This window comes from Aulonocara sp. 'chitande type north' Nkhata Bay, linkage group LG8 (genome assembly GCF_057382095.1).
Source record: "Aulonocara sp. 'chitande type north' Nkhata Bay isolate Kocher_YH1m ecotype deep benthic linkage group LG8, A_spYH_male_GT1.1, whole genome shotgun sequence".
NCBI lineage: Eukaryota > Metazoa > Chordata > Actinopteri > Cichliformes > Cichlidae > Aulonocara > Aulonocara sp. 'chitande type north' Nkhata Bay.
Genome location: NC_141351.1, coordinates 18,803,877 through 18,815,983, shown reverse-complemented (window position 1 = coordinate 18,815,983; position 12,107 = coordinate 18,803,877). Strand labels below are relative to the sequence as shown.

At 36.6% G+C, this 12,107-nt stretch overlaps 1 protein-coding gene across 2 annotated transcripts in view; it reads right to left on the bottom strand.

Moving 5' to 3' along the window:
- Positions 1 to 432: 432 nt before the first annotated feature.
- LOC147323624 (alpha-N-acetylgalactosaminide alpha-2,6-sialyltransferase 1-like) overlaps positions 433 to 12,107 on the bottom strand; it is a 14,899-nt gene continuing 3,224 nt past the window's right edge. The window contains exons 2-9 of one of the 2 annotated variants that reach the window (XM_086304097.1): positions 11,828 to 12,101; positions 11,443 to 11,605; positions 10,430 to 10,592; positions 4,216 to 4,354; positions 4,023 to 4,126; positions 3,274 to 3,357; positions 2,270 to 2,369; positions 433 to 1,811 (exon numbers count right to left, since the gene is read on the bottom strand). In XM_086304097.1, coding sequence (XP_086160223.1) covers positions 1,623 to 1,811; positions 2,270 to 2,369; positions 3,274 to 3,357; positions 4,023 to 4,126; positions 4,216 to 4,354; positions 10,430 to 10,592; positions 11,443 to 11,605; positions 11,828 to 12,101 — 1,216 coding nt within the window. In that variant the 3' untranslated portion in view covers positions 433 to 1,622. The remainder of the gene's footprint in view (positions 1,812 to 2,269; positions 2,370 to 3,273; positions 3,358 to 4,022; positions 4,127 to 4,215; positions 4,355 to 10,429; positions 10,593 to 11,442; positions 11,606 to 11,827; positions 12,102 to 12,107) is intronic. The other variant, XM_086304096.1, reaches the window with a different exon arrangement.

Here is a 12,107-nt window from a genome sequence, read left to right as displayed (position 1 = left end):
TTGAGTGACAGATCGCTTACAAATATGACAAATTTATTTCCCCTTTCTCGTGCTCAAATAATAATATCCTTTGCCTAGATTTCCTTTGAGGTGCTGCTGATTTTAAAATGAGATATGCTGTTCTGTTCTTGCATAAGGGAAAAGAAGAACAGCATAGATGCATTAAATTAATGGACTAATATGTTAACATTCAATTCATTAAATTTATTTAGCACCTGTTCACAATGCCAGTGATCCCAAGGAGCTTTATATTTTAAGGCACAGACTCTGCACAGAGACATATCTAATGATGAGACATCATCTTATTAGGACATTTTGGAAAGGAGGAAATGTACCACTGGATAAGGGGAATTGCAGGATGAAGAACTGTGAATAGGATGAGATGATAACAGAAATGAGCAGCAGCAAGAAAAGAATCATAAAGCAAAAGATAAAGTATAAATAAGGGATGCTACAGGGCACAGTGATTTTAGGTTAAAACTTTTAAGCAAACTAGAAATAGAAGTATGTTTACATTATGCTAGTAAATTATAAAATACAAAATTAACACATCCCACAAAAGTCAGCTTTATTTCCTACATAAAATTACATGCACAATGTACACAGATGTTACAGATCATTTGAGCTGTCTTTGGATGTCATTGATACATCAAACAACTCTATACAAAACTTGTTGTGTTTGACTGAACATTTTGTGTTTCACAAAAAATAATTTTTCTGAAAGATACAACTTTTGAACTAATTAAGAAAATAAAATAACAGAGAAAAACTGTAACATCAAAACAAACCACCACAATAAAATCACAGCTTTTTTCTCCATTAAACCTCTAGAAATTTAAATTTACTATAAAAGCAAAGTCAACCACTAAAATCCAACAAACAAACAAATAAAAAAAGGATAATAATATAATCTTGTTATTATGCCTTTTTCCAGGGGTGGAATATATAATTGGCTATTTGGTTTCAACATGAAGATATTGTGCCACAAGTAAAAGCTGTAACTACAGCTGTCACAAACAGGTATTAACAGCATTTATCTTAAAGCTAAATAACACATCAGACGTAAATAATTATACAGATATACCTGGATTACATATTACTCTTTTGTCAATATTTGATATATAAGCTGAAAAAGCATAAATGAAAACTGAAAATCTGCAACCAATAGTAACCAAACAATATCAAGTATTCAAATGCAAGAAAATTTATAAAACTGCCATTTATGCTGAAAACCCCTTCAATGTGACCAAATTAAACCAATAGTAAAAATAAAGAGGCAAAGAGTTCATCTGCATTAATGCTCTTGACTCAATCCCAGCTGTTGTCGATGCTTGATTTTAATCTATGGAAATTTACCCACAGAGATGCACTTTAATAAAATAACATGAGTGATAATAATCATAGCATCTTTGCTTTGGATGGTTTAGTTTGCATCATTAATGAGATATTACTGCTCGATCGTCTTTTGCTTTTGATAAAACCACAAAAGGAGTTGCAGAAAAATAAAACCAGCTACCATAATGAGTAAAACTGAGCATCACATATTGTCTCAGTCTTTGGAAAGTACACATAGTTGTTTTTAAATCTGGTAATCAGAAATCTTGATCATGTCAGTGTTGCTTTTAGTTCTTTGCTTTTGACTCAGTTCTTCGAAACAGCCTGATTATTTTCCTGTTATGAAGGTCTTTCCATGTATTCTTCTCCAAAATGTAGTCATGGTTGGCGTAGAAAATGACTTTGCTCATGTTTTTCTCAACATAGTAGTTAGGATATTTGACGTAGTCGTCAGTCATGAATCCATATGCATCGACCTGAGGAAGACAGAAAGGCAGGAGAAATAGTAGGAGAAATATATTATGATTATACGTGTGTATGTGTCTTTTTATTAAAATAAGAGGAAGGCAGGTTGAGGACAAAGTTAGAGAGGCAAAGGCTATGATGGTTGGGATCCATCAGATTCATCCCAGTTATTCTTGGATTTAAAACACCAAGAACAGTGAAAACGCTTATGTTTCATGAAGGGAAGTATGTGGTGGGTGGCACTGTATTAATCCCAATGGGGCGGACCTTTTGTTTAACTTGCAGAGTAAAAATGTGCTTTTTCATGAAAGGTGTCTTTGACTCTTCATCTTATTTCTGATTCATCTGGGCTGTGTGAGAAAGCTCCTGAAAGTTGACTTGCTCATTCTAGAGTTAATTGCCAGGTCAATGCTTCTAAAGCTGTGAATACCAGCAATAAGCACACAAAGTTCAAGTAGTTTTAACTCACTATGTCACAGGTGTGCAGAGCCAAGAAGACAGTGAATGCCCCGTTGGTTGGTCTGACCAAAGACCAGGATGTTTTATTCAGATTAGGTGACAGTAAGAACCTGTGAGTGAAGAAGAAGCATCAATTAAGCATACACATGGGGAAAATGAGCTACACTTCTATGACAGCAGAATAGGCAACCTCCAAATCCCAAACACACTGTAAAAGAACACATGCATAGAAAATTACTCAGTGTAAATTACTTGATGTTCTTCAAGAAGACTGGAGTCCTACTCCTGAAGACCACTTAAAGGAATTACAGGAAAGTTTGTCTGAGAGAGTTCAGACTGTGTTGAAAAATAAAGGTGGTCACACCAAACATTGATTGGTTAGAATTGTACCAATATATTTTGTCTAATATATTGTATGTCTATGTATGTTTGCACATGTTTCAATAAATTGCTGCAAATATTTCCCATTTTCAAAGTAAATGGGGAAAGTACTGTATAATTACATTGTTCAAGGACTGTTCATGCTGACATTCATGTCTGAGTTACAATCTTATAACAGTTATTCCAGTGATGTTTTGCTTGTTTCTCATCCTTATTGTTCATTTCTAATAGGAATCCCAACTGTATGGTTGAATTAGCTAACAAGGTTGCATTCCTGGGGTAGAGCTGTAAACAACAAACGGGTGTGGCAGCGTGTGTGGAGTTTCAGAGCGAGTGTGGCTGAAGAGGAGTGCGTGTGTGCGGAGGAGCTGTGGCGGTGACTGTGTGGAAGAGGAAGCATGTGTGTGGATACCCCCCCCCCCCCCCCCCCTCTCTCCCTGGACCCCCTCCCAACTCACTGCACATATATATAGCACTGAGGTGATCCCTGTTGTAAATAAATAATCTCCTTTTGTTCTCAAAGAAAGAACTGTCTGCGCGTGAGTCCATCCAGTAGCCATGAAAGCTTTCTTCTAACTATTCATAGCCCTTTTAACAAAAATACTATGTACAGGGTGTTAATTGCAGGCTGACCTGTTCCGCACATATCGGAGGAAGTCCTGGTGCAGAACGTAGAAACGACTTTCATTGTATTGCCCTGAATAGTAGGTCCTTGGTCTGGTGAGGTTAGAAGACGAAATATGGCACACTTGTTAGTCACATATATGCCACAGAAGATATTTTGATTTGTAAAAGACATTATATTAGAAAGATACATTTAAATTACATGTCACAAACATTTTATATGTATGCAGGTAAAGCTTCCATGTACACTCAAAATTTGCATTTGTGAAACAAATGGCAACTGGTTGAATTTAATTTGGTTAAATTCATGTTTTTTTTCTTTCTTTTTTTTTTTCTATATTATATTATGTTACAGTGTTGACCTAAGATAACAGACTTTGAATAAATTAATAGATTAAATATATATATTTGTATTGATTAATATTTTATTTTGTCCAATTGTTGTATAAATACTGTAAAGGATAATGTATGATAGTACAAATAATCTTAATAACTTTCTCCTCAGTGGCATCATTATGTGTCCCATAAAATAGAAATAGAAAAATAGAAGGTTATAGTGTTTATTTATTTACTGAAAAATAAACAAACATATGTGTTTGGGAGTACAAAACATTTACATCATGATTCAAAAAACAAAACAAGACGTAAACAAATACAGTTGGAGTCTTAATTCCTTAATGGGATAATTGCAACTTTTTGAAAGTGGTGAAAACATTTCTTGATTAATTTTCTTTCTTTTTTTTGCATTTTATACTCACAGTTTATTGCGGTATGGGCCAGCAGAGACCTTTTCTCCTCTCAGAAGAGCCTTTAGCCACTGGAAATCCCTCATCCCCTCTGGAATCAACACATATTTTATACCCTGTCAAAAGGAAAAGGGGAGCCCTTATGTTTATTCTGTGCAGGGAAAATAAGTACGATACAACACTGTTGTCTTTGAAGTTTAAGTACCTCGTCATGAGGGGCAGATTTGTACCCGTACTTCTTGAGCAAGTAAAGTGATGTCGTGATGGAGTGGGCTGTGTGAACGTAAACCGATGTTTTGTTTCCTACATCTTCCTCATAACCCTTAGTGATGGCACCATTCATCCTGCCAGACAAGACAAGAATACATTTTATCAGTTGTTGCTAGCTAAAAGTGCAATACCAATGTCTAGGTGTTGACTACAAATATCTGCCATATATAAACTGCTTGTGGGACAGTGAGCAATTTCATGTGAAGTATCATCATAAAGCAACTCTAATTCGAAACATGCTGGAACATTGTGTAAAGTGTAAATCAAATCAGACTGCAGTTATTTGCAAATTAGCCCAACTTCATTTTCCTTTTTTTTTACCTGTTCCAACTTTTTGTAGTTAGAAAATAAACAAAAATGTTGTTTTTGTGGAATTTTATAAACATTTTATTTAGATTTTTTTAAAATCAATACAACAGTTTCTTTGATACGAGATTTATATAGTCATAGACTATCGAAAGAGTAAAGCCAGTACAGAAGTGAATGAATATGGAAGCCTCCATTCTTCATGAATGACAGCAGTTGTACTAAGCAAAGAGGCCCAGACCTCCCTCTCCCCAGCCACCTCCTCCAGCTTATCCGGGGGAATACCAAGGCGTTCCCAGGCCAGCCGAGAGATATAATCTCTCCAGCGTGTCCTGGGTCTGCCCCGGGGCCTCCTCCCGGTGGGACATGCCTGGAACACCTCACCCAGGAGGCGCCCAGGGGGCATCCTTGTCAGATGCCCGAACCACCTCAGCTGGCTCCTTTCGATGTGGAGCAGCAGCTGCTCTACTCTGAGCCCCTCCCGGATGGCCGAACTTCTCACCCTATCTCTAAGGGAGAGGCCAGCCACCCTTCGGAGGAAGCTCATTTCTGCCGCTTGTATCCGCGATCTCGTTCTTTCGGTCACTACCAGGCAAAAAATAAAAAATAAAAAAATAACAACAACAAGAAAATATTGATCTGCTTCTCTTCGCACAGTGTCTGCCCAGCATAAGACGCAATTCAGACTCAAACAAAGCTGCAAAGCAGGAGAACAACATCACCATCAACTATTCTGTGCCACAGATCCAGTTCGCTGCAGCACAGAGTGATGATGAGACCGTTAACATGTGCAACTTAGAAGTAGTCAGAGGTAACTGGATGTTCAATCGGGTTAAATGCAAGGTTGATTGGATTATATCTGAAGATCATATGCTATTTGTGATAACTCTGCTAGACTCCAAATTGCTCGTCCATGCGGGCATCTCAAAATTAAATGAAACCACTTAACACTTTTTCCCTAAAACGGACTGACATGGGACACATTAAAGTTGGATCGGAACCAGCTAATCAGTGTGAAGGTAAGTGTTTTTTTCACTTATTCGAGAGAAGTCCGAAATGCGTTCTTATTACTGTTTGTTTTGACTTTTAAGCTACCCTACCAGGATATTTTCATTCAAATGCTAAGACAAAATGTCAATATCTATGAATGTGGAGACTCAAAAGACTAGTTAGGTAATAGTTGCCGATGGATTTATGAGACTTGATAGAAACTTGGACGTTTGCAACAGGTGTATCGGTGAACTACCGAGGTTGCGCCCAAATGCTTAAAGCTGTTAGCTGGTCAGTGTTTTAAGGTGTGCTTGTACTACCTGTACGGTGCGGAGTGCTGACTAAGTCATGTTAAACCCATTAAAGCGTCGAGCTCAAATATCTTTTTATTTTTGTGCACTGTTCTCTTGTCGGCACACATTTTCTGTTTACTGAAGCCTTTTGTGAATAATTTTGATCATGTAAAAACTGGGAATCGGTCCCTATTGTCAATACTCTTATTTTTTGCATTGCATTTGTCATTTAGGAAAGGTAATTGGTCACTGAACTTTTTGCAACTATGTGTATTTCTAAATTTTGTGGCTTCAGTGCACGCAAATTTATATTGTTCAGTTTGCACGTTAAAAGCCTGCCAAGCACCCCAAGGCTGATTATTCTTGGTAAGAAGTCATTTATGAAATAGAGCTGATTAGACCATATTAAAATTTCTGTTTGGCACAGGAGCTTTTCGTGGACACAGGTATCCAGTCTCTGTTTTGTTAGCTCAAATTTATGTAATTTCCTTTATAAACCAAGGTTGTTGGACATGTGTCTCAGTGAATCCAGCAAAGTAACAATATCAAATTTCACATTACATATTACTGATCAACATAGTAGTCTAGCTACACCAACAGCAGAAATACTGAAGTCAATACTGTAAAGTTTAACAGCAGCACAAACTATAAACTCCAAAATAACCATACAGTTGATTCATCTCCGGTAATTTAACTGGGCTGACTGTTTGTTAGGTGTGTTTAATGTGCAGAATAATTCCCAATTATGTACAATTATAATATGTTAAAACGGACTTATGTACATAAGGCCATTAATAATTAACTGTACATAGCTATTTGCTTTATGACTATCTAGACAGTGTGAAGAAGTGAAGTATTGAAATTATTTTATGTTGCATAATGACAACATGTTGCCCCTATACATTTAAGGACAAAGTTCAATGACCGCCACCTGCTGGATGGTGAGTCCAGAGGGGCGTGTAATCTTCTTTGGTTCATTCTATGTATTGAACCTGGAATACCAGGAGTCAGCGTGTGCAAGGTTTTTTGTAAGGATAAACCCTGAAGAGGGAACAAAATGTACCTCCAAGTGTGGGACAAGCAGAAGGACTGGGACCACTGTAAAGCGAAAGGTTGTTCACATTAACCCTCATGTCACAACTTTCCTCCAGCGGCTTACCGAATTTGAGTGGAGAACTTCAAATTAGGTAACTGTTTTTGCCATTTTTAGTGAATTTCTTGTATAATTTAAGTGACCAATGTGTTGTTACCCATGTCTCCACAGATGATCCATGGCCCATGCTTTCTGGACATTTACACAAGACCAGCAACAATGAAGACAAGCTCTCTTGCCATCTTGCAAGACTTTGTCTCTGTCCAATAGGTTTTTTGAGTGCAACAGTTTTGATTTTTTTTCCTTCTTTTACCCGTTTGTTAAAAATTATTTCAGCTACTTACACTTTAATTGTCACATGTATTGGCTCACCCTACAAATCAATTAACTCAGTCCACAAAGCAAGATCAGGGTTCAGTGCAGGTCAGTCAAGTTCCTTCACACCACACACGATCATCCATGTCATTGTGGACCCTGTTTTGTGCAATGATTTGGTGGTGTGAGCCAGTATTTTGGACAAAGTGTATATAAAGGCAGAAGTGTGGGGCTTGATATTATATTCATTACAATTCAGTTTATTTGTATGGTGCCACCAAAATGAATGCCAAGGCACTTCACATTGTAGGTTTAAGACCCTAAAAAATATAACTAAGAAAACCCAACACTTGAGCATATGTTGTCTGCCATGATATGGATATGACATAATATCGTTAATGTTTGTACAACCATCTGAGAAAATAATGGATTACATGGTTTAGTAAAAACAAGTGCTTCCTCAATGAAAATATGTTTTCAGTTCTTTTCAGTTTTTGATTTTGGAAATGTGTATTTCAGCAGGGAAAAATCAGAATTGAAATAAAGTGGTGTAAAGCACATGAATTATATTTTGTGTGTGTGTGTGTGTGTGTGTGTGTGTGTGTGTGTGTGTGTGTGTGTGTGTGTGTGTGTGTGTGTGTGTGTGTATCTATCTATCCATCCAATTTTTTTGGAACCCTCCAGTCTCTTACAGTATGTTACTGTTAACTGAAATTACGGTAAATTACCTGTTAAACAGTAAATGACCGCCTGTTGGGACACGGTATCCTCTAGCAGAGATGAATATTTTTGGTACTGATGATGCGTGATAACGGTGAGTTACTGGTTAATATGTTGCAGTTTATTACCTTGCAGCGGGCTTACAGTGACATACCGTGAATAAACGGTAGTATCACAGTATGATGTTACTTTGTTGACGTAATTTACGACATAACGGTATCTCACTGGCGTCACTGTCGCCAGTGAGATACCGTAAAAAAGGCTACGGTGCGTTACCATAATTTGTCCAAGAGTATTATACTACTCCAGCAAAAAACGGTATCATCCTGCAGAACAGTAAGCTACCGTAACACGGCGTCACGGTATGACGCTGGCAACAGTGACGCCAGTATGTTACCGTAAAGTGGTGATGAAAAGTCTAAATGTGTGGATCATTTTAATTCAGCTGGGTGTCTTTCCTTTTGTTATATTTCTTTAAGAGTTCAAAATGTGTTAATTACATAAATAAAATGTAATTTTCTCTGTAGCATTTCATGGATTTCATAAGAAACACACCTTAGTTGCTCTGTGGAATCTTTTAATAAGCAGTTAAAAACTTTTCTGTTCAAACAAGCTTTTTGTTGATCTACGTATTTTATATTCTTTACATTATTTGCATTTGATCTTTTACATTGTGTATAATGTCTATTGATTGTATTGTTTATTTTAATATTTGTGTCCAGCGCTTTGTGACTGCCTGTCTGTGAAAAGCGCTTAATAAATAAACTTTACTTACTTTAGTTGTTCACACAAAGCATAAAGGTAAAAAACAAAACAATATATACAGTGTTATCTTCATTTTAGATTTCAAAAAGTATTTGCGGCTCCCAGTGTTTTCTTTTGCGTGGAAACCGGGTCCAAATGGCTCTTTGGGTGTTAAAGGTTGCTGACCCTCGACAGAGGGTTGTGCGATCAGCTGAGCGCACCATCCGCTCCGAGCTCCCTGACCTGCACTCAATCTACAGCAGGCGGTGCTGGACCAAGGCCAGGAAGATCGTGAAGGACCTCAGTCATCCCAACAACAGACTGTTCTCTCTGTTGAGGTCAGGAAAGAGATTCCGCTCCCTGAAGACCAACACAGAGAGACTGAGGAGGAGCTTCTTCCCGCAGGCGATACGGTCTCTCAATCACACCACTACACAGTACTGACCCACACATATAGTTCTTACACACACTGGACAATCTGGACATTGTTTTCACTTCATCACTTAAATCACTTTAAGCATATTTGCACTGCACAAGACATAATGTGGATTGCACAACACTGGTCACTATATTCTTCATTTCCAGTTAATACTTGTACAGCTGCTGTTATTGTGTATATATTTATTTATTTATATTTCTTCATACATTCTTATATAGTTCTATACTGTGTATTGTGTATTTTGTTGTACAGTTATTTTATTTTCAACTTTAATTTATATATTTAAGTGTGCCTATGCCAAAAGGCACACTTATTACTATTGCTCGGATTTATTATTATTATTATTATTATTATTATTATTATTATTATTATTATTATTATTATTATTATTATTATTCCGCCTGAAATTTTGGACCGTAACTCGCCCCACAGTTTTGAGACAAGGTTCACATATGATTGTGTGCGGCTGGAGCTGGAATGAGTTGCTATGACTTTTGGTGGTTATTACTTCTATAGTTTTTTAAATATTAATATTTTAGTGAAAATTTTCCCACGCTTATGTGCCGCACAGTTTTGAGACAAGGTTCACATATGTTATATCATTTTGTGCGGCTGGAGCTGGAATGGTGTGCTATGACTTTTGGTGTTTATTACTTCTATAGTTTTTTAAATATGAATATTTTAATGCTAGTTTTTGCCTATTGAAATGAATGGGAAGGGAAGTGAAACTTAACTTGTGGTGTGTTGGCTCACTCAATTAGTGGTGTGTTGGCTCACTCAATTAGTGGTGTGTTGGCTCACTCTAGTGGTATGCCAGCAGTAGTACGGCCTGTCTACCCTTATTTGGATTTATTTTTTTTTGAGCCGTATGAATGGCAAACTGCACTCATTGGCAGCGGCATAGGCACACTAAATTTTCGCTTTCTAGTTTATCTTATTCTTTCCCAGTTAAATTTACCCTTCATTCTAATTTGTGTTGTACAGTTATTTCATTTTTAACCTTAATTTATATTTTGTTCCTTCCTAGTTAAATTTACCCTTTTTAATTTTTCATATTTATTTCCGATCTTATTCATAGCCTTTTCCTTTGTTTTTCTTTAGGTCACGAGCAGTTGTCTAAGCATTTCACTGCATATCGTACTGTGTATGACTGTGTACGTGACAAATAAAATTTGAATTTGAATTTGACCCCTGGCCTAGTGCCTGTCAAACAAAACAAACAGGTTTGCTTGGGTTTTTTTTGTCTTACCGAAAAACGTAATCATGGCCATCGATCTCCACTCCCTTCTTTGAGCCGTTCAGGATTCCTCCAGTACCTACCACAGCACAGCGCACACAGCCATCACCACCTGGTTTTGGGAGAAGCAGTGGCTTATTTGGCTTTGGAATCAGCTTCACTGAATCCATCACATCTGCAAACCAAAAGAAAAACATGAATACACATTCTGTGATTGTTTTATGGTTGATGTATGAGTAGAGAAGAGGTTTGTTAGTTTGCTTTAAACTAATGTTTCATATTTAAAAGATGTATGTCTTTATAACGATGTCTCAAACAAGACAATATGATGCAGGTAGCATATAGTTTGAATCGATGGATATTAACAACTAAATCTTTATAGCCACCATCAGAAAATATAATACATCCTCTGAAAAATAGCATGATTCATCCCAACACTCTCATGATGTGTAAACTCTTTCATATCGAACCACATTAAATTCGGCACTTGAAAATTTCCAGACAAAATAGTTCTCTGTTAAATTACAATAGAGCGACTACCAAAACAGTCGCTCGATTGTCTCTCATAAGTCTTCATTCACTCAAAATAACAAAAAATGCCTAAAATGCATACTTTAACTAATCTGTTTACATTAGTTAATTAGATTAGTTAAGTAGATTTTAAATGTAAGCTTTTGTTTGATTGGTATATGTTCAGTTTATACCAATCACATTTTCCTTAATGATTAATTATTTGAATAAATAAATATTTGAATTAATATATTTTAACTGTATCTCACTTAAAATAATTGCTTCATGTTTTTTTTATTAAGTAGTCCAGAGTTAGGTTTATATCAGCACGCCATCTTTTCTATTCATCCATTCCTAAATGCATTGACGTGCTGTTATTTCATTGGCTGTTTAAACATATCTCATAAAACTACATATGTGTTTAAAAATCCAGTCAGAGAATAGATGTATATTACTCTGTCATTCTTCAGTCTGGCACACAATACTGACCCAATATCAGCTTCATAAAGACCTACCATCATATTTGTAGTTCATAAACCCAAAAGGACTGTTGAAATGTGAAAGGCGATTCCACTCGCTCATGTTAATGTTGTCTTTGTGCAGAAACAAACGTATGTTAGGAAGAAAAGCCTTCTTGAATTTCTCATCCTGAGAGTTTCGTAGAGACTGAGCACATGTCTGAAAATCATAAAAAAATATGAAATGATGAAACAAGTTAAAAATGAATGACTTGAAACAAATCATGAAAAAGCAAAAGCAATACGTCAAGAAGCCAAAAAGACAGAAACTGAAATGTCAGGCATCATGCAGATGTCTGATATGACTCCAGCTATGCTGGCTCACATCCATAAAGTTAATACGTTCGACTGTTTTTACTATATCTTGTCTTAACATGCTTACTGGTCGTCTATGTTGAGTATCTTTGCTGTAAACATCTTCAAAATCCCACCGAGGAAGCTTCTTGAAGTCTTTTTTGTAGAGGAGAGCCATGGGGGTCTCAGCTACAATGCGTTGTATTGTGTTGTTTTTTGCTGAATCTGCTATTTCTGCTATTTCTGCTTCAAAGTCAGGATGTGGTGGTCCTGATTTTAATTTTCTTTCCCAGTATGCCCTGTACCTCTCAAGCACAAAGTCTTCCGATTCACTGTCATCTATTTCTATGAAGGTTGACCAGCTGAAT